This window comes from Puntigrus tetrazona, chromosome 10 (genome assembly GCF_018831695.1).
Source record: "Puntigrus tetrazona isolate hp1 chromosome 10, ASM1883169v1, whole genome shotgun sequence".
Classification (NCBI taxonomy): Eukaryota; Metazoa; Chordata; class Actinopteri; order Cypriniformes; family Cyprinidae; genus Puntigrus; species Puntigrus tetrazona.
In genome coordinates, this window is record NC_056708.1 from 9,488,653 (window position 1) to 9,511,638 (window position 22,986).

A 22,986-nucleotide genomic window follows, 5' to 3' on the forward strand; every position below is an offset into this window, starting at 1 on the left:
TTAGCCGTATCCTGACAGAGACGCGCTCAGACAAGGGCTCCCGCCATCACAAAGATGTCAATTAGCATCAAGAACGACAGGTGCCTGTAGCCCAAGCAGCATTTATTTGTACACTGTGTGTGGCTGTGAGTGAGGGACAAAGGAGAGAAAGAGCCAGAAATCCACAGAGATGTTTGCTTTTACTTGTGTTTTAAACCTAGGAAGCTGCATAATTCCCACAAAGACAGCTGCACACTAAGGCAACACACTAAATGAAATCATAAACACAAGCGACTGTTTTGAAACGCTCTACATAGTGCGTCATACAAACAGAGATCTGCGCAGAAAACACAGGGGAGACTCGACTCATAATTGATTTCTGCATTTATACTTCAGCTACTGCTTCTGTATCGCTGTTGTTTTTCCTAAATCTTGACATTGCAGTGCTTCCGTTACTGTTGCCCCATATATGATGAACTGCATGTCATGGTCCTCACGTTTTTGATCAAAAAACACCCTAAAAAGAGTAATTATAAATGGAAATTTTAATATAGCAATGCAGAGCATTGTAGTATTGTAATAAGCTGAAAAAGACATACTCTTTAGTGTAAAAGTACTCTGTTTTCTAAATTATTTTTTATAATACAATTTAATACAGAATAAACATCTCACTCGTCTGTCAAATGGATTTATTTTTCCCCTGAGATTGCAAAGCATTATGGGATTTTATTTTCCATAAAGGATGATGCTGCCTAAGAATACGTTTTTGATGCAGATAAATAAATGGAAGGTTTTAAGAGGATTTGTATATCAAATAAATGCTGTTCTGTTGAATAAAGATACAAATATTTCTTGACCATCAAATCAAGATATTTCTGAAGGATCACGTGACACTGAAGACTGGAGTAATGATGCTGAAAATCGGCTTAGCCATCACATAAATTACAGTCTTTCTCACTTGCTAAAACACAATTTCTGAAACCTTGCTCCATTTTCTGAAACCACAAAACCTCATCTTCAAGCACCATTTACAAAACCTCAGACTCTTGTAAAATAAAACTTTCGCCTCAAAACAGTTTTACCTGTGTTCAAAATCAAGCACTGCTCTCTAATCATAAACTATCAAGTAGTCAGCATACAATACAACGAAAAATAGAAAACACATTGTTCAAAACAAAATATAGTTCTTAGGGAGAACTAAATTTGTAATCTCAAAAGAAATGTAATAATCTTCCTTCATTGCATTTGATAAGTGAAATAGTTATAGCACAGTAGCTCAAAATTGAGGATTTGTATTCGATTGTTGCTACTTGTGTTTACCAGTATTGAGGAAGTGCATTAGATTAAAGAATGTGTTTTAAGAATGAGAACGAGAACGTCTTTCAAGTTTTGCTGAAAATTCTAAATCTAGATCTGCAAACTGTGTTTGATCATGTGAGGTGGTTTAAGTTATTGACAACAGACTGCAACAATTAGCTAACTTTTTTTAGCGTTTTAGCAATTCAGTAAAACTGTAAATGAATTTTAACATCTATTAAAATAAAAGAAAATTATTTTTATTTGTAAAGATATTTTACATTACCTATAATGGTCACTTTTGGAAAACTGAGATGTATATCTGAAATGAAAATCTGACACCTGAATAAATACGCTTTCTTTTGGTGTATGTTTGACCTTTCAAGCTGTTTAAATTAAGTCCTTAGCAATGCATATTACTAATCAAGATATATTTATCTTCATGGAACATGATCTTTACTCAATATCCTAATGATTTTTGGCATAAAATAAAAATCATTTTCTCATTGCTGGCTACAACTACACCCATGCTTACCATATTTTGACGAACATAAAATAGACCTATTTAAAAAAATAATAAAAAATCGTATTGACCCCAACCGTTAACATCAAATTAACCTAAAATATGAATTTAAATGGGACTAAAATAACCCAAACCCACCACAAGCCCCAGTTGTGTTTGCAATAGTCATGTGCAAATATACAAGCACATGATAATAAGGTTCTGTATCTCAATCCGTCCCAAGTGGGAATAACAATCTTCTTCTTGAAAAGTGTTTGGGCATGGCTGTCTCGGTAAACATCCAACATCCCAAAGAGCACCGCAAACACGTTCTATATTCGACTGCAAACAGCCTCTTTCAGCAGCGTGTGTTGTGGGAGCCAATCCGTGACTAATGAGTAATGACTAATTTCCTTACTGAGAGACAGCTGGAGTTCTCTAGAGGAGCCCAAAACAATAAAAGTGTTTGTCTATGGGCTTCAAACCCATAAATTTAACAAATGTACCGCACATAAATCTGCCGTCATACAAATCCCTCGCTGGAGATGAGAGTGTAAGCCTGGTGACTTCACCACCCCCTTTTGAGACAGCAACATGGCTAATACCCAACGAAACTGATCCGTGACTCAACTCGTCTCGATGGGCCGTACCTGAGCGCAGGACTGTGGGGGTGTGAACCAATGTCAAGCCTTTCCAACAGATCTGTCGCTGGAGAATACGAGGCGTCCCCGCTGTCATAACAGAGAGAGAGAGGAAGTGGGACCTCCACTGAGAGTCTCCTTTGATGGGCCATTCGTCTTGGCACGCTCAGCTGATGTCAGATCAGTATTAACCCAAGTGTGAGTGGTAATGACTCACTGAAACGCTGGTTCTGATACTCCCACACCTGGAGAGATGGATTAAACAAAGAGGGCGTGAGACGGGTTTATCAGGTGTCTGTAATGCAAAGGCAAATGGCAATGTGCTGTAATTAATCACTATTAGTGCAAACCAATTTGCATTTGATTTTTTGCTCTCTACTGTCTGCTGTTAGCATCAAGTTGAGTGTTCTCTTTGTATTTCTTTCCCTTTTCTCTTTTTTTTGTTTCTCTTACTTCGTACATCTCTTTTTTGATGAGAGCATATATTATTTAGTCACAAATTTACATGAATATTCTTATTGAGGTTCAAGGGCCGGCTGTATTCACCAGGCCTCATTTGCACTGAAAGAGTTTTGTTGTCGTATTTAAGGCTTTATCAGCTGCCCTTCAACAGCAGAACTCATCCCAGACAAAATTAGCTCTGTTTATGTATCAGCTATTATTCATGAAATGGAAAAACTGTTAACTTTTGAAATGAGAACTTTTTTTTTTATTTGTTGTTATATTGTCTAGGTGTTTTTATTAGCTTTTATGTTGCTATACATTTGCCACTTGTGTTCTTTTAGCAAGTTGCCAATGCATTAAACGCCAAGTGCATTACTTCTGGAATATTTTGTTATTATTTAAATTTAATGCACCCCATGGGTTATGTAAGGTTCATATTCTTTTAGGAAGGGGTCTCAAATAACAGGTTGACATGCATTCAAGGTCAGAAAAACACTTTCATTTTCTTATAATGTGTATTTTATTTTTTTAAAGTGAGTGAGAAATTTTTTCTTCAGCCAATGAATGATAAACACATTCACAGCCAATCAGAATCCAACAAAGTAAAGAGCTTAAATAATTAAGCAAAAGATGACAAAACTGTAATGACCACGTAGAATAAACATCATTGGCAGGTTGGTAAGTCAGTTCGGGAAACCTGATTTTAAATATTTTTTTGTTTATTTTCGCAATAGTGACTCATAAATGACACACTACTGCTTTACTCCAAAGCACTTTCAACAGTTCTTTGAAACCCAGACGACTTGTTTTAAGTTAAAAATAAATAGTTTAGTTGAAAAACACAGAAATGAAAAGGTTTTTGGTATTTCATGTGCAAATGATTTCTAATGTTTTGGCCATGAAATGAGCACCAGAACACTCTCCAACTTTTTTTCCACATTAAAACTAGTTCTTACTCCACCAACTGAATCACAGTTGCTAATTACTTGTGAGTGAGTCAATGAGGTGAGTTGCTAAGTGCTTTCTGGCTGTTTCAGGCCAAAGGCCGCAAAGCTGGATGTGACTTATGCAAATCCCTGAGTGATAAAATTCAGAGCGGAAAACAAGAAAGCATTTAAACCGTGTGCCACGTGCATGTTCTAAAAAAGCAGTTAGATCTAGTAAACCCATTTCTGATTTACATATGATGTGACATGTCCTAGGGATTGCCCGCATGTGACTAATATGTGTTTGTGTGCATGCACATGTGTGTTTCTGATGATGTAACTGATGATGTAAATGTGTCTGGTGTCTGTTGGAGTAAGGTCACATTGTGTATCAGGGAATGAATCAAGGTGCTTCAAATTTGCTTCAAGTTAATTTCTTTTGACCCTGTCCTCAATTACTCATCTTTTCCTCCGCTCACAGCTGCTTTTACCTTACACTTATAAAATAAAACAATGAAAAAAATGAAAATGGTGGATATATCTGGCCTGACATAACAGTTTCAGTGGAAAACTCTGCCTTCAGGTCTTTAAAGCTGTGAAACAGTTAATACAGCATATGGAGCATTCACATGTATGCAGTTGTCAAAAATGTGCAGTGCATGTACATTACATTTTATGAGTTTTTTGAGAATCAATCCTTGGCATGAAATATCAGTGTGGTTGCTTGATTTCACATATTGTATCATTTATTGGGAAATGTAAGTTTCTCACCAATCTTTATGCACTATATATCATTATTTTTTCAGTATTTACTTGGTTTCTATTTCTGTTTATCTCTTCGCTCTGGTTACTAATAGCCAGTGGATTCTCTTTGAATTGTGATCCTTCAGTCTAAGAGGGTGTAAATCTTGACTTTTGAGCCAGCAGGAGTTGGACTAACCATCTTCATCTTTACCATGTTGATCTTCCTCTTCATGTTAGGCATGAGTTATCTTCATACTTTTTAAAAGTGGAGTGGAGGATCTGCAAAGGATGTAGGAGGTTGAGAAGAGATGGAGGAGAGTTTCTATGCAAACATCCGCTGAATCCTTTTCTTTTTCCTTTTTTTTTTTCTGAAAAACATCTAAAGAAGCAATTTTATCCTCAGGGAATGAGCTGGGCTTTTTTTTTTTTCTGAAAGCAGCCCTTAAGCAATTTTTTGTGACCCAAATGAGAGTGTGCTATACCGTTTATACTGGTTTATGTGTGATTTAATTTGACATCAAGCAGAAAACTATAATCTATTCTGTGAATTGAAGCACTTCAAGTGTAGGACGGTTCGATGATCGCACTGGGGGCGATTTAGATGTGACATGTTGCAACATTATGCAACTATTGGTTGTTTATTGCTAAGAAACATTGCTAACTATATTTTCAATATAGTAATTAAAACAACTTTTCTTTATATCAGATTTTTTAATTGAATTTTAAGAAAAAGGTAAGGACTGAACTTTTTGAATCCGAGTATCCTCAGAACACAGAAAATAAAGAGCCCACTCATATACACTCCAACACACAATGGATGATGAGTCCGTATTTTGAAATTGAAGTGTGTTTTGCTCTAAAAGCAAGCCAGTCATACTTTGAAGCTCTTCAGAAGCCATTTTCTCCTTCAAAGATTTTGTATTGAAAAAAGGTGTAAAAATGAATGAAAAATGACTCTGTGCTGACAAGTCATTGCATCAACTAGAGTTTAGAACAGTGAAGGAAGAAACAAGCATTAATAGCAGCGATGACCACTTTTTTGGTGAAATTCAGCGTAGTTTTTTCTCTAGTTGTTTAAAAAACAAAAATGCTACATGATCAAGAATTTCTGCCAGGTCTTTAAATTGAAATACTTTTTTACTAGATGTTATCAAAATCATAATCATGAGGTTCAAGTCAGCAGGAGTTGTATGAGTCAGACTATTTGATGAAGACGCACATCAAAAGGCAAATCTGAACTTTGTATGATCAGAACAGTGACAGAAGAGAAAATGTGATAAAATGTTTGGTAAGAGATAATCGTTAGTAATGGTATTCATTCAGCACTTGATATGTAAATAACCGGATTTAATTAAGCAAAAAAAAAAAACACTGGCAGACAATTTGCAAGTCACTGAATAGACGGAAGTGCAATGTGATCCAGGTTGGAATTGCTTGCTAAATTCAGGTCAGGTTCACGTTGTAATACCATGCCTCCCAATTTCAGATAACATTAGATTCACAGCTGTACAATAACAGCCTTTTTTCGTTTCCAACAAATCCCTGTGAGACTATGCTTTATCTGTGATGGGCTTTATCATTTAATTATGTTGAAAATACAGACTATTATGTGTGACGCACGTTGTGACACAACTGACGCACCGTTGCTTGGGTGAATCAGAAATGTAAACCAGGGATTTGCGTGAGTTCTAGTAGTTGCAACTACCAACAGAGTTTTATCACAACATCCTTAAGTCACTGAAACGAAACTAAGACCTCAGTACCTTATCAGGTATCTGCCACCGGAATTAGTTTGTAAAACCACACAAAGTAAGTGTAGATTGGACTTTTCTTAGGGTTTTTTTTTCTTATGATTTGGCTTTACTGGCGTGTGAGGCTGTTTCCCCCTCTTCCTCTGGTTATAAATGTAACGTTCTGAGCATCATCCCATCCTGTAGAGCAGTAAGTGAAAAATGCGCTTCCTTTGCTGAGATCAGCTGAGCTTTTACCAGAGGTAAAAACCAAAAAACATTATTAGTCGAATGTTACATTTTTGTAACTTCCACACTTCATTATCAAAACTTTCCTAGGGAGCTGCTTTATGCGCCTTGTTCAGACAGAGAGCTGTTTCAGCCATAAACCAGTTCATTCACTTTTCATCAGAGTCATTATGGTGAGATGTGCTTTTGTAGCGTTCTCCTGCACTACAGAGAAAAGGCGCAGTGGGAAGGCAGCTGACATGCATCTCCACACATATCTCCCCCGGAGCAAGGCAAGTAAAAAAACATTCACGCTCTCTTCTTCCACCTTTCTTGCCCATCATTTCTCACTTTCTCTCTCATGTCTGCACAGTTCATCTTCTCTACATGAACAACCATTTCTGAGATTAACATCTCTTCAAAAATCAGACATAGGCCTGCAAAAGTAATGTAAAATATCATTGACAGAATTAAGCAATCTTACAATGTGTCGCTTTACAGCATTCCATTTAGGTCAGGTTTCAGGTTTAATTGGGTTCAGGTCCTCCAGGAGTGGGATTGGACACTCCTAGCCAGGAGGGGGCACTGTTTTGTTATCAGCAGGGTGGCTACCCTAGAACGTCCTGTCCCAATGACTATGATTTTCAATATGAGACATTCAGGTGTTAGCAAGCTATCCTTTCTGTCACATCTACATAATGAATATGACATGCAGCATATCACAATAGTTTTGATGTAAATTTTATTAATTCAAAGCAATAAATACAGAATCGAGGAACATTATGCACAATTATGACTGCTTTCATAATCATGAAGCCACGATCAGACAATCACGCTTTTCTCTTGTTATCCCCACCCTCTCGTTCTCTTTCCACACCACTCATCTCCTCACTTGCTGTCTGTAAATAGCCACTTTTGTGAGCAGAGTGAAGACAAAAGGGAAGAAACAGGAGCAGGGAAGAAACGTGTCCTTTGGCTTCAGAGCACGGCAGGCATGGCTGATTTGTTATTGGCTAAAGGGCCTTGAGATTGGCACTTCCAGGCGATTGTATGACAGTGTTACGATGGCACATTCAAGCATTTAGAAAACCTGGGAATATCACCTAAACTTTTTACTTATCTATTTATGCTCTGAACAGATGCGGTCTACTAGAGCGAATTGCAATAGAATGCACAAATCATGTGAGTGACAATTACCAAGGCTGAGAATGCAGGATGAATACTAAACTGGACCTCTAAACTCAAGTAGGAGCCCATCGTTATTTAAAATGCATTGAACTTCTTATCGTCTTCTGCATGTGAATCTAGTTAACTTGCTAGTAAAGTGCCTCAAACAAAACTCTGAATCTTTTATGTTAATAACCTGGCAAGCTTTGATTGTTCCTCAAATACAGACATTGTATCAGCTTGACTTTTCTTCCAGGTAGACTCAAAAACACCTTTGTGCCCTTACTTTTGGTTGCAGTGTTAAAGCCAATCAAATGGAACTGCTGATATTGAGATGCCACTTTCTCAGGAAAGTTTCAGGAGTTTCAGGTAGGTATATGATTTTACATAGAGTAAGCCAGGAACAGTGCAGAGTTGAATCAAGTTCTTGCACATCAAGGAAGTGATAGGAGTAAATTTCCAGGTGTTAAAACAGGTCCTGCATCACCTTTTCAGGTGCCCTCAGCTGGCTATTAAGTAGAGAGTTGCAGTATATCAGTTTTCATTTTGAGATCTGTTAAGTAGAGCTTGATCAATGAAGATATAAAGATTTTGTGGAAAGTGGAGCTCAGTACTTAAGATTACGCTTTAGGTAATCGGTTGCCATCTAGATTGATCTATTAAAGAGGCATGGAGAGAACCTTTCTGAGACTGCAGATGTGGGGACAGAAAAATGGAAGGTAGTGGAAAGCTATACAGGGTGAAAGTTCAAAGCAACCTGGTGATCACTGAAAAAAGAAGAAAGGACCAAAGTCAATCCCAGTGATGAGGGTTCAGGTGAAGGAATCTTTTCAAGTGACATGATAGTTGTATAACTATGACATATAGTTGTAGCATTTAAAACAAAAAGCCAGAAATATAAGTAAAGAGTCAACCTGAACCATTTAATCAAGATCTCTGAGAAATACCAGCCAGATATCGGGACAGTTTAGAGCAAAAATCACTGACCTTCCAGAAACAAGATTAAACACCATCGCAATGTGTTATGGCAAAAAGATTGGATTATTTGATTTGTGAAATGTTTATAACCTGATTTTGATATGGGCCAACTAGGTTTCAATTCTCTGACTACAGCTTGTTCCATAGCTTTAGCTTTGAAAGGGGACTAAGTGAGACTTCCAGGTAGTTTCCAACATCAGAGAGCTCCAATTTGTCTTCTTAAGGTCCGAAAAGGCAGCTCTAATAGGTAAGGGAGTCTGAGTGCAGTAAGGGCAGTAAGGCAGAAGATCAGAAAAGATCTCATTGAGGAGAGGGAAAGGGATAGGTGCCAAGAAGCTGTTTAGTACTAAATGAAGATAATCTCACCTGGGAAGATCTCAAATTGGGGTCAGCATTGTTATCATGGCACCAAGTTCTTACCTGTCTGAAGCAGTACAAGTATGGCTAAGTTTTAAAACATGCAGGATATTCAGATCTCTTCATTTACCATTTTTCTAAGTCACAGCATGTCATTGCTAATGTTTGCTCAGTATGGGATGGGAGTAATTTGAGTGGCATGCCATTTGCCAGCCTAGAGTTTGACTTCCAGAGTTTCTAGTACATCAGCAGGGTTTCTGGCCAGCTCGATTGGCACTGTTTACAAGGCAAAACTCCATGATGTCCCTGCAGTCTAAACAGAGACATCAAGACAAATTCCCCAGGCCTTTATATTACAGGACTACACTGCTAAACTATCATTAGCCAACATACTCTTGCCAGAGCTTTTCTCCCTACTGTTTGCAGCTTTGGAGTTGTCCTTTGATTTTGGGTTAACACAGCTAAGCATAATTTTGTTTCCACTATCTCCATCCACCCCCTGCTGAAAATACGGCTACTTTTAAAGCGAAATCTGCATTCAGAGTGTTTGGAGTTTATCGAGATGAACTTGAAACAGTGTTTATGCAGCTTACCATTAAACACTCTATGTGTGTTGATGCTGAGGCTGAATAAACGGTTTGTATAGAGTTAGTAACTCCTGCATGGAAAGACGGATGATTTTGTAACTGAAATATCTTTGAGCCAAGCTTTACCGCTTCAGGCTTAGCCAATTTATTGTAATATTCTGGTTCAATGAGAGGTAGGCTTTTATGTGAATATGTCATTGTTATGTCAGTACAGCCAATCCTCTCTCCAGGCCGTTATAATACTTCACTCGCTATGGCAGGCAAAAATAGAGGCATTTTTGGATTATTACTGTCAGAGTGTCAGACTTTCATCACCTCAGTTTGCCTTATATTTTGAGCTCTATGTTCTGTTGTTATCAGTATCCAGTTGGTTTTGAAGGTGGCCTATTTTGTTGGTTGTAGCAACACGTTTGGATAAGCCATTCCTATAATACTTAAGATTTAGTAGCTAAATTCCTGATAAATCTAGATCATGTTTTAATTAATGACAGACATTTTTATAATTTTTTTATCCCTGTAATGTATGGGTACTCAGTTGTGAATTAACTTATAAAGGACTAAATTATATTGTAGTAATCTACAAGAATATGATGAAAAAGATGTAATCCATAAATATTGAATTAGTTCTTCATTTTTATAATTAGTTCTTATAATAATATAGGCCTAAAGGTTAGTTTAATTCCAGCAACAGTTAGTTTGTTGTCTAACTGTTATACACATAAAATCTTTGCAGGGATAGTTTGAGGGTTACTGCAAAGCAGTCATTGCTGCATATTAAGTAGAACGCTATTAAAGAGCAGATGCATGCAGTTATATTCAATTATAAAAGCATTGATTTGATTTGAGTGACATGTTGTGCTGTCACATGACTTTGAAGTGGCCTTAATACATATGCAAACAAAAGATACAAAGTTGAGAAAGTCTTTGTAGTGTCATTCATGAATGTTAAATATTAAGAATAAATGTTGTGGAAATTATATCTGGTTTGATTATAGATGATTGTTTTCTTGCATCAGCTGAACTCCGAAACAGTATCAAGGTTGGTGGTGTCTTTTCAATTACGGTGTGAGGTCTAAATCAGGTCAGACCACAAGCAGTTTCCCAATGCAACACTGGCGAATCCATCTACAAAGCAGAGTGGATTTGTGTTCATACTCTTTTTCTATTGTTCTACACTAATGTGGTGTAATGGAGAGACATAGGAAAAGCTGTGTCATTCATAATCCTAAAACCTGGATGCGAATTAGCATATTTCCCTATTTATGCAAAATGCTGGTTGCTAAGTTATATGAGTTGGTTGTATTAGCATTAGCATACCCTTGCATACTACAACATAAATGACACAAACAGTCATTCCTTGAATATAAATTTTGAAACTGCACAGCATAAGACTTTTACAATTTCTGCTGGATTGCAACCATTGAACGGCAAACTAACTTCCTATTTGAGCTGGCTTTAAAGGCTGTTGTCTTTAACTTATACTGACACCTACTGGTGTGGATGCTGCATTGTGTAAAAATATCCAGTAGAAATACTGTAGAAGTGCATGATTCAACAATTAGCTACATTTAATTTGTTTCATGAGGAGAAAATGATTGAGTCACTGTCATGTGCTTTTCAACAGAGCTGGATGAAAGGAGGTCAATTTAGACTAAGTTTTGGCACAAATCCTATAACTGGACATATGCCTACTCAGAGATGACGCAGAAAACAGATTAGCAGAATGATCCGCCTGGATAAATGTCCGTGGTAAATTCATTCGACTTATCTCACTGATTTAGGCGACGCCTGTGACAGTTTTTAAACAATGTCTCAACTTTTCCATACAGAATTTGTTTTGATATCACTGGTTTTTCGTGTTTGCATGACAGTTCCTGTAATCCCTTTTTTAGAACATCACACTTCCCAGATTGAACCAGATTGATCAAATGACTGTAAAAACAAGATTTTCAGAGCAACAACATTACAAATGGCTGCAACAGTATATGATCTGATCTGATAAAACACCCTTCTAGGAGCCGAAAAAGAGATTTAGAGAGAAGATTAAGGAGGTGCGTATGGAACAGGGATCAGGTAATGGAAATGACAAGACTGTTTCGGCGCCACTGGGCATGTCAGACACTATTTTGGCTTTTAACTGACAAAGTGCAAGGTGGGCAAAGGCAGATCTGATGGTGGAGTGATGTGACGTTAAAAATTTCAACTCTACTAATTACTAATTTTGTAAACACTTTAGAATAATGATCCGTCATTAATGAATACCTACACAGGAATAAATGACTAACGCACTATTAACATTGTAATAACTACTATTATCTAACAAGAAATTTGATTAACAATTTAGTAAGTAATAGCACTCACTTGAAACTGGTAGTTACAATTAGCTGATCAAAAACTATTCCACTTCATATATGCCAGAGAACTCCTAAGAACTATTGTATACAGGTTCATAATTAAAGTTAATTTTGCATAATAAATAATTCATTCCAAAATTAAGATGATGGTAAAACGGTATAATGACTATAAAAAGGAAATAAAGGAATACTAATTACTTGGTTCAATATTCTTCTTCTTCTTCTTCTTCTTCTTCCGCTTATCCGGGGCCGGGTCGCGGGGGCAACAGTCTAAGCAGGGACGCCCAGACTCCCCTCTCCCCAGACACTTCCTCCAGCTCTTCCGGGGGAACACCGAGGCGCTCCCAGGCCAGCCGAGAGACATAGTCCCTCCAGCGTGTCCTAGGTCTTCCCCGGGGCCTCCTCCCGGTGGGACATGCCCGGAACACCTCCCTTGGGAGGCGTCCTGGAGGCATCCGGAACAGATGCCCGAGCCACCTCAGCTGGCCTCTCTCGATGTGGAGGAGCAGCGGGTCTACTCCGAGCTCCTCCCGAGTGACTGAACTCCTCACCCTATCTCTAAGGGAGCGCCCAGCCACCCCACGGAGGAAACTCATTTCGGCCGCTTGTATCCGAGATCTCATCCTTTCGGTCATGACCCAAAGCTCATGACCATAGGTGAGAGTAGGAACGAAGATCGACCGTAATCGAGAGCTTCGCCTTGCGGCTCAGCTCCTTCTTCACCATGACAGACCAGTACAGCGACCGCATTACTGCAGAAGCTGCACCGATCCGTCTGTCGATCTCTCGCTCCATCCTTCCTCACTCGTGAACAAGACCCCAAGATACTTAAACTCCTCCACCTGGGGCAGGAGCTCCCCACCAACCTGAAGGGGGCAAGCCACCCTTGTCCGACTGAGGACCATGGCCTCAGACTTGGAGGTGCTGATTCTCATCCCAGCCGCTTCACATTCAGCTGCAAACCGCCCCAGCGCACACTGTAGGTCTTGGCCAGATGTAGCCAACAGAACAACATCATCAGCAAAAAGCAGAGAAGCTATTCTGTGGTCACCAAACCAGACCCCCTCCGGCCCCGGCTGCGCCTAGAAATCCTGTCCATAAAAATAATGAACAGGACCGGTGACAAAGGGCAGCCCTGTCGGAGTCCAACATGCACTGGGAACAAGTCTGACTTAATGCTGGCAATGCGAACCAAGCTCCTGCTCTGATCATACAGGGATTGGACAGCCCTTAGCAAAGGGCCCCTTACCCCATATTCCCAGAGCACCCCCCACAGGACACCACGAGGAACCCGGTCGAATGCCTTCTCCAAATCCACAAAACACATGTGGACTGGTTGGGCAAACTCCCAGGAACCCTCCAGCATCCTGAAGAGGGTATAGAGCTGGTCCAGTGTTCCACGTCCAGGACGAAACCCGCATTGTTCCTCTTGAAGCTGAGGTTCAACTATCGGACGGATTCTCCTCTCCAGTACCCTGGCATAGACTTTCCCAGGGAGGCTGAGAAGTGTGATCCCCCTATAGTTGGAGCACACCCTCCGGTCCCCCTTCTTAAAAAGAGGAACCACCACCCCGGTCTGCCAGTCCAGAGGCACTGTCCCCCGCGTCCACGCGATGCTGCAGAGGCGTGTCAGCCAAGACAGCCCTACAACATCCAGAGACCTGAGGTACTCCGGGCGGATCTCGTCCACCCCTGGTGCCTTGCCACCGAGGAGCTTCTCAACAACCTCAGTGACCTCAGCCAGGGTGATGGTCGAGTCCCCCCCCGGGGGTTTGCCAGAACCTCTTTGAGGCCGTCCGATAGTCATTTTCCATGGCCTCCCCGAACTCCTCCCAGACCCAAGTTTTTGCCTGCACAACCACCCGGGCAGCGGTCCGCTTGGCCCACCGGTACCTGTCAGCTGCCTCAGGAGTCCCATGAGCCAACCAGGCCCGATAGGACTCCTTCTTCAGCTTGACGGCATCCCTTACTTCCGATGTCCACCATCGGGTTCGGGGGTTGCCGCCACGACATGCACCGGAGACTTTACGGCCACAGCTCGGACGGCTGCGCGCCGACCAAAGAGGTAGAGAACATAGTCCACTCGGACTCAATGTCTCCAGCCTCCCTCGGAATCCGGTCAAAGCTCTGCCGGAGGCGGGAGTTGAAGATATCCCTGACAGGGGTCTCTGCCAAACGTTCCCAACAGACCCTCACAGTGCGTTTAGGTCTGCCAAGTCTGTCTGGCCTCCTCCCCCGCCAACGAATCCAACTCACCACCAGGTGGTGATCAGTTGACAGCTCCGCCCCTCTCTTCACCCGAGTGTCCAAGACATGCGGCCGGAGATCAGATGATACAACCACAAAGTCGATCATCGACCTCCGCCCTAGGGTGTCCTGATGCCACGTGTACTGGTGGACACCCTTATGCTTGTTCAATATTCTGAAGTGAAAATCATCATAACTCCCTAATATCAACTAACATCATTGTAAGCTTTTGAGGTGTACGTAAGGTTTTGGATAGTACTGCCTCAAGTGTTACTACATCCTTCTGAAGAAACTAAAAATTATTTGCATCCGTGTTGTAAAGTGAAGATCATGGTAACCTTCTCGTAAAGTGAATCACTAACCAGAGCCTTACAAAAACCTCAAAAGTTTACAATGACTTCAGTAATTACTAGAGAGTTATCACAATCTTCACTTTAAAATACTGATCCAAAAAATAGTAATTCCTTTAGAAGTATGTTGTAACACCTAAATAACTACTATTCAAAAGCTTACAAAGATTTCAGTCATGAGTTATCATAATCTCTACTTTAGAATACTGATTCTAATAATTAGTAACGTCCTCTGAAGTATTTGGTAATACTTGATTCATTACGAGTGGGTTACCATGACTTTCACTTTGAAATTAATTGTACATTATGCATTATTCATATTAATTATGAACCTGTACACAGTAATTCTTAGTAGTTCTTCGGGAGGTCTAAAAAATAAATAATAAATACTGATTAGCTAATAGTGAACTACCACATTTAACTAAATACTATTACTTACTAATTCATTAATCAGAGTTTCTTGTTAGTTAGTAGTAGTTAGAGTGCTAATATTGTGTTACTCATGTGTTCTTGTGAAGTTATTCATTAATGATGGAATCATATTCTAAAGTGTTACCCTAATAGATATAGACTTTCTGCCAGTGTTTCTGTCAGAATACATTATTTGAGTCCAAATGGTTGCAAAGAACAGATAAAATTGTATCCTGAGATCACAGACAACAGAAGACCTTCCTTCAGACAATCATCCTGCAAAAGTAGCATACTTTCTTATCTGTTTGTTGTTGCAAATTAGTACTGCCACCTCTGGCATTTGTTGCAATACAGTTCAGCTGTAATAGCATTGGATTATATGCTGTCTGGGAACATATATGCTTTTCATAAATGCCAACTCAATTGAGGTCTGTACTGAAAAACGAGGCGGGGGAAGAAAATTGTGAGTGTCATGAGAGGTAAAGTCAGAAATCTGCTGATTTTGTGCATTCCAAAGAGGATTTGCGAATAATCCAACAAAACACATAAAAGGAAAGAACCATTATACCGAACAGGGCCACGTCTGTCAAAACAGTTTGGAAATTGTGGTTGTTACTGTGCGCAATTATCGAAAAAAAGGTGGGTGGATGGTAGAAGACATCTGAGGGGGGAAATGAAAAAGGCTAAAGACAGAACGAGTGGGAGAAGTTGATGTTTTTGGGCATGTGACTCCTCGGACCGTCCCGTGCACCGTCCTATTCTCTCTCTTTCCTGTTTTTGGCTGTCTGTTTTTATAGGCTTCAGAGATGAGCGCACGGACACATCAGGCTATTTTGGGGGGAAGCTGGTTTTGTGATTCCAATGACGTCGAGAACACTGCCCTCCTAGTTTAGGCTGATCCTATCTGATGAGCCTCCAGCACTCTCTCTGGGTCCACACTGAACTCTCTGGCCCTGCTCCATTCGTGGACAATTCCCTACTGCTCCGAAATACAGCTAGATATTGCAGAGTCTGCTGTTATGCATGACTGGCTCTGTATTTGTGTGCGGATGTGCGTGAGGAGAGAGGGAGAGAGAGAACGATGGAGAGAGAAAAGGAAAAATTTGAGGAAACTTATATGGCCAAAAGTACATATATTCAAACGGAACAGTCTTGTTGTAATGATGGAATACAAAAATGCTTCAAGCTGTTGTCCCAAAAAGTTAGAAGAACATAGTCTTCTATAACAGGAATGTAAAATAAAGAAAAGTGTACATTGTCATGCATAAAACCGATTTAAAATTATTTATTATTATGATAATTCTTTTTATATCTGAATTTGTTTTTTCTTCTAAACCTTCTATTTATCTATGTATCTATCTATCTGTTTTACTTTCTCTCTATCTATCTATCTATCTATCTATCTATCTATCTATCTATCTATCTATCTATCTATCTATCTATTCATGTTTTACTGCATTTTGTATCACATAGACTTCCTGAGGAGAAGAAATGTCTTTACAGTTTTTCTCAATTGCTTTGGCTCAATTCTCGATTGTTCAGGTCACTAAACCATTAGCTTCTTGTTCACATCAGCTTGAAATTTCTTCTTGATTTTAGCAAACTGCAAATGCAAAATGTGTGCAAACATTAAGTACAATTATCTGCAGTTTGCGCAACAACTAATTGTGTATGGCTTGTTGATCAAAACTGATTAGATTCTCACTTAAACCGTCAAACTCTTCACAACTTCTCAAAGATTTTTCATTGTGTAAGCAATCACATTCAAAATGATACATTCAGTTATGATAAGTTAGTATATTGGCATAAATCAAGAACAAGGCTTTTATAGCACACATACATACATATATACTGTACATACACATATACTGTATATATATATATATATATATATATATATATATATATATATATATTGCAGACCCATTAGCAAGGAACCAATTTAAACAGTCCATTTAAACAGCTCTGCTCTCTAATGTCATTGCATGCTGTAGCATTAAGTCTTTTTCTTTCGAATATGTCTATAAACGTGACAGACTGTTAGTTTGCGTGATGCGTATGTGCATCATTACATGCTTATTTGTCTGAGTTGTGTGTGTGCTTGTCATCACTCACTGTTCTTGCTGTAATATGCAGCAGCTCATCTCAGTGTTAGTGCTCCAAAGCGGGATGGATTGCATAAGCCCTTCACAATCCGCGCTTTAACCGCAGGATACGAGGATGACGGGCTGGCTCACGGCTGCATGGAAAAATGAATCAAATCTCTCTCCTGACGGAGGAAAAATACCTTTTTTGGATCTTTGACAAACACTTTTTGACAAATGAAATCCTTGCCGAATGGGGTTTGGTGATGAACAAACGCACATTGAATCTAATAATCTTGCCCTGGGATTAAATTAAATTTAAATGCAAGATGGCAAAACAGTAGAAATTTTTTCATCACTCATTTGCTCAGTGATTCTTTTATTCAGGTGATCTGTTTCCTTCAGATCTCTTACTTCAGCTATGCTGAGGCGCACGCATTATTTAAAAAACTAGTATAGATTTATACGGAGCTCAGAATGCATGTTTAATTGTGTCTTTTTGCTTGCGCGTAAATCTAATGCCATTGGGTTTGTTGAAATTTCAAGGTTGAACTCTTAGGCTTGACAACTACCTAACTTGATAATCGGCTTGTCGACTGCAGTGCGAAGCAATGTGCAATGAGCAATCCAACATCCTGGTCCCGAGGCTGCATACATCCTCAATGTACATATTCTGTCCTTAACAACAACTGGCACTGGAACTGCTCATTGGTCAACATAGATGCATGTTTCAGCACCTACATGTCATTCTGTCTCAATCAGGATCAGTTTGCGCTAGGTATTGCTTCAGGGCTTTAGGTTCCTGTTGTATCCCACCCAGGAGTTAATCTTTAACATTTTGCTAGCATAAACGATTCACCGTATCCCTAAATACTTTTACTATCTGTCTAAAGTGATGCACACATCTTTTCAGCGACCACTTTTTGGGAACTTTCATGCTGCAGTGTATACAAATGGCTTATTTAGCAGCTTAGTACTGAAACAACTATATTTTATTCTTGCTTATATTCTGGAGCACACTCTGCGTGAGACCATTATAGATGATCAAAGGTCTTCTCATCTGCCAGGAGAGAGAATCAGAGTATGAAATGTTCAGAGACTTCCCGAGGAATATTCCATTCTCCACAGTTTCCATGGGAACCTTCTAGCATTCCAGCTTGCTACATCCTGCCTGAGACTTTCGTCTGTTGATGTGACACCGAAGTCCATTCAGCTAATGGGACTCTCTCCAAACCCCACCAGAACAAACAGTATCTCTCTAGACAGCTTGAAGGGGGTGTTTATGCAACATATTGCTATATTTCTAGAAAATATTAGCACCATTTTAAAGAAAATACTGTAAAGTTTGAATAAAATAATATTCTTTTTAGTACTGTTTATAAATGTGTGTGAAAGGGCTAAGTGCTACATTATTTCACAAATGCATCGATTCACTTCACTTTATTTTTTGGGTAAACCATTCCTTTAAACTAAATATCACAAGAGGACTTGAGCGCTGCATGTCATCACACCCTGAGAGGTTAAAAATTAAAAAGGTGGACACCATCATACGCTGGAACAGCACTCTTTCATGAACGTGCGCAACACAACAGCAAGACAATTTTTACATTGATGAAGAAACCATTGCGTCTCACAATGTGGTAAATGCAGTCAGACAGAGAAAGAATCTAGGAGCTCAGGATAAACTGGTCGAAGGAAAAACGTGTTAATGTGTGTGTTGTGTTGATCCCTGTTAAATACTTATCATTCAAGCCTCAGCTAGCCTGAACGCCTGACGCTGCTGGAAAACAGCGTGAGGTGAATTATTGAATATCTTCAGGTTTTCACCATCAAGGACGAAAATCATGGCCTTGAGAATAGAGAGAAAGCTACTGACATTAACACCCGTGCAGATACTTCTCTTCTTTGTAGTGCTGTTTGAAGAGTCTGTTTTTTGTTCCCTTTCGTGGTTTAGCTTACATACATACATACATTTTCCACGTTTCCACCTCCGTGAAGTTTAGTTAAGAATGAAGTCTACGTCAAAACTGTAGAGTAGTGTGGGTTGAACACATTTCTGCAGCAAAAAAGTCGATTATTTAGAGGACATTGTTATTGTAAAGATCTTTCTGAAAACAATAATGTCCGATGAATAATCTGGTATATTTGTGCTGGTGATGTTCTTCATTTGAAACGGGTCTAATAAACACAGATCAAAGCACAGACTCCAACTTGAAAGTAACATTTGAACGTTATTATATTATTGTATTCACTCATAAAAAACATTGGCATGTATGGGAAATTGTAAACAAACAGGACACAATATTTCATTTTAGCAATCATTTGCATTCTTTTTTTCAAAGCTTAAAAAGATGATCACCATTTACTGCCATTATGATCAAGCAGAAGCATAATTAAGATTGAAATGAAGATTTAACATTTGAACTGTCCCTTTGAGAAAAAAACCCCCAACATTTTGCATGAACTAGTATATGGTTTAACAAGAAGTATTCTTCTCACAGATCCACTGATAACCTTTAGTACATGAATTATCAACCCAGCCTGAAAAATGAGTAAAAACACAGTTCTCTTTTATATTTCCATTAGGTTCTCCAGCATTCCAGAACCTGCAGCAACGGATCAACATTAGATTTTTCATCTTTTTGTTTGATATGATACTGACTTAGAATCATCATTACATAATATTCCATCCATGATTCTTCACCCGGAGGTCATGGTGGTACCATCAACCCATTTCCATGAGTCCTCCACATGAATGTCAGTCAGACCAATCCAGACTCCACTGCCAGAAATCTTCCTAACGAAATCCTTACAACATGTGATGCATTATTGAACACAATTATATTGTATTTCAAAATTAATACAAACATAACTTTTGGTCAGGATGCCCAGTATTCTTAATTTAAGTGTCCTTAAGTTTGTTTAATCATTAATTATAATAATAACCCCATACCCATTACAGACACCTAGTTTCACATTTTAGTTTTCCATGCAAAGATGAAAACACAGTAAGTGTCTTTTTGTCGATGTTGAACTCTCAGTTTTGGCTCATCTCCAAGAACACAGGCTACCTTGAAGGAGCAAAATTGGAACGACTAGGACACAATCATTCCCAGAGATGTGCCGTATTGCTCAAATGACTCAGCACAATTTAAATAGAAAGAACGCTCCACTAAATGCACAATAATTATAACATCACAAATGCCAAAACTTATTAAAGTACCCCTCTTATGGGGTTAATAAAGGTTCATATTTTGGTTTTGTGAGTCCCAAACAACAGGTTGAAAAGCATGCAAAGTCAAAAAGATTTTTTTTTACCTTATTTGTTCAGTGACTTCCAAACAATTCATTCAATGATTAATTTTTCCAAACCCTATTGATGATTGGTCAATTTAATTTGAAACAGTGTTCGCAAGCTTTTAATGCTCCAAAAGTGGCACCTATTGGCAAATAATGAATATGCTAATGTTTCATTTTGACATCAACATGAAACGACTTGGGACTTGTTTTAAAAGGCGACTCATTTTAATGATTCAGAGTGGACTCTTTCTTTTGAGAGACAATAAGTTTATGCACGGTGCACTTTTAGATTTAAAACATTGCAGGATGTTTACAACTTAGAGTTGTGTTACATACTGTATGAAAGGCAATTTTCAAAAATCCATAATAGGAGCACTTTAAAACTAAAAAAAAAAAACATAAAAAAACATTGTCTGCCTGCAGTGATTTCTTACAGTTCAGTTTTTCAAGTCTGTATTCAATGCAAACTCAGCATCAAGAACACATGCATTCTTGAGAATTGAAACTAATCTTTAGCAGTTGATGATAGCGTAGAATGTGTGCATGTGGAAACAAGATTCATACTGAGAAATAGAGAAAAATCAATAGGTCTAACACAGCTCCTATAGTTTTGGCTTAGTTTCTGACGTTTTTACTTTGTAGGGCAGTTAATCAATACATTTTATTTGCATTTATTTTTCCACCAAAGAAGATCGTCCTGAATAGTTTTTAGATGTTTGTAAGAATAGAAAATAACTTTTTTCTCTTTCACTCACTTGTTCCTCTCTGTTGTTTATGATGATCAGATCCGATCCTCTCTTCAAACAGTCTTGTCTGCTATCAGCCCAGCTCTTCCACTCAGAAGAGACATAGTAAAGACTGGATTGATAGTAAATCCATTCATCTACAAACACAACCAGTTATCGCTTTATTCATGAATGCTGTATAAATTCCATTTTTAATGTTAAGTCGTTCATGATTACCGATTTCATGAAGACATTTCCACAGTTCAGCTGTGCAGCTTGTGTTGTTTGTATGGATGTAGACACGCAGCACTATGACCGCAGTCAGCAGAAGAACACACAGCACAACCAAACACACTACAGCTGACCTGTAGTTTCTGATCTTCACACAGTCATATCCTGAACAACACAGACATGATGTAAAACAACCGAACATGTTCAAACTGTTATGTTTTCATCTATTTATATATTTGATGGTAGAAGTAAAAGTGATTACCTGTACGTTGAAGCAGCTGGTGTGTGTTTGACTCTTTTCTGAAGTCATGATCTCTTATATTCATCATCTTTTCCACCGTCTCTCTGTCCTTGTCCTGAAGCTCACTGCTCACGCACTCATAAATAACCTCAGATATCTCTAGTCTATTACAGTCAGACTTTATAACACTGAACATTGCTCTGCTCAGTTTGGCTGCTCTGCGTGTCTATGCAATATGATTCAGTTTTTTATCAACACATACATCTAAGCACAACGGAAATTAAATGAGTTAAGCAAAACATCACATGATCATTCTTTTCACAGTTCCTCAAACTTCCTTCTGTATGATGTATATCTATTAAAACCACATCTGATATTAGACTGTATAACCGTCCACACCAAAACACTTGTGGAGTGGTTCTCAAACATTTTGATTCCAAAATCTTCAATTGTCCTCAACAATATCCATAGCCCAACCGCATCCGTACAAAATAACCAACTACAATACCTATCATTAAAACTAAAATGATACAATTTCAGAGATTTCTTCAAGGCTTTCCTAAAATATCCTAAAATATCCAGGTTTTTCACTTGTGCTATGTGGGTTGAGTTAAGGTTTCACAAAATATGATGACTAGTTATTATAAGATCATTGTGTTAAGGTTAGAATTGCTTTGACGTATTTGTATTACATAAGCTGGATATTTTTCATGTTGGCGACCTTGACAAACAAAACTCACCAGATCGGACATCGGAGCTCCCTTTTACACAGCATGTATTTTTATTTTATTTTATTTTTTTATCACATTTAGAATGTACTTTCTACTGTTTAAGAAAAAAACATTGATAACAAAAATCATGTTCATTTCAAAATAATATTTAATAGTACTTTACATATAAAAGCAGAAAAGAAAGTATTCCAACAAAAGTCAAATAAAATAAAACTTTAAAACAGGCTTGAGCCTTCTTGCTATTAGACCATGGATAGAAGATACTGTACTGGATTTAATGTAATGAGGGATTTCATGCTGGATGTTGTTAAACAACGTTACAATTCATTGATTGCACCATACTTTCTTTTCATTTCTATGAAAGATTAAATATGATGCTACTCTGACTGCAAGGTGCCATGTCCTCAGTGTGACATCTCATGTTTTAAAAGCAATAAATTATGAAGGAAGCCAACAATGTGTAAAATGTAGTTGAAAAATGTCACATGCAATTCACAATGGGGTGAATTAAACTAGGTGTTAGAATACACATGCATTTCAGTCAATGACTTAAACTGTGCTTCTCTCACACATCCAATTAAATTGCCCTGTACATGGATGATCAGCCCATTCTCCAACAGTTAGAGCACAGTTCTTTCTTCTATGTCCATTGAGCTCAGCAGATATCCAGAACCTGCATGAATAGATCAGCATTGTATGTTTAGTGCTGCTTTATGACACTGACTGTGATAAT

At 38.6% G+C, this 22,986-nt stretch overlaps 1 protein-coding gene across 2 annotated transcripts; it reads right to left on the bottom strand.

Moving 5' to 3' along the window:
* Window positions 1–683: 683 nt before the first annotated feature.
* cd209 (CD209 molecule) lies at window positions 684–21,778 on the bottom strand. 2 transcript variants are annotated; one of them, XM_043250019.1, is made up of 5 exons: window positions 21,544–21,778; window positions 21,288–21,446; window positions 21,081–21,208; window positions 19,730–19,833; window positions 18,466–19,631 (listed from the first exon to the last, which is right to left on the bottom strand). In XM_043250019.1, exons 1-5 carry the CDS (start codon window positions 21,716–21,718, stop codon window positions 19,502–19,504), a joined length of 696 nt encoding a protein of 231 aa, XP_043105954.1. In that variant the 5' UTR covers window positions 21,719–21,778; the 3' UTR covers window positions 18,466–19,501. The 2 variants fall into 2 exon arrangements, with proteins under 2 accessions (XP_043105955.1, XP_043105954.1); XM_043250020.1 differs by lacking the exons at window positions 18,466–19,631; window positions 19,730–19,833 and adding an exon at window positions 684–2,663.
* Window positions 21,779–22,986: the final 1,208 nt, after the last annotated feature.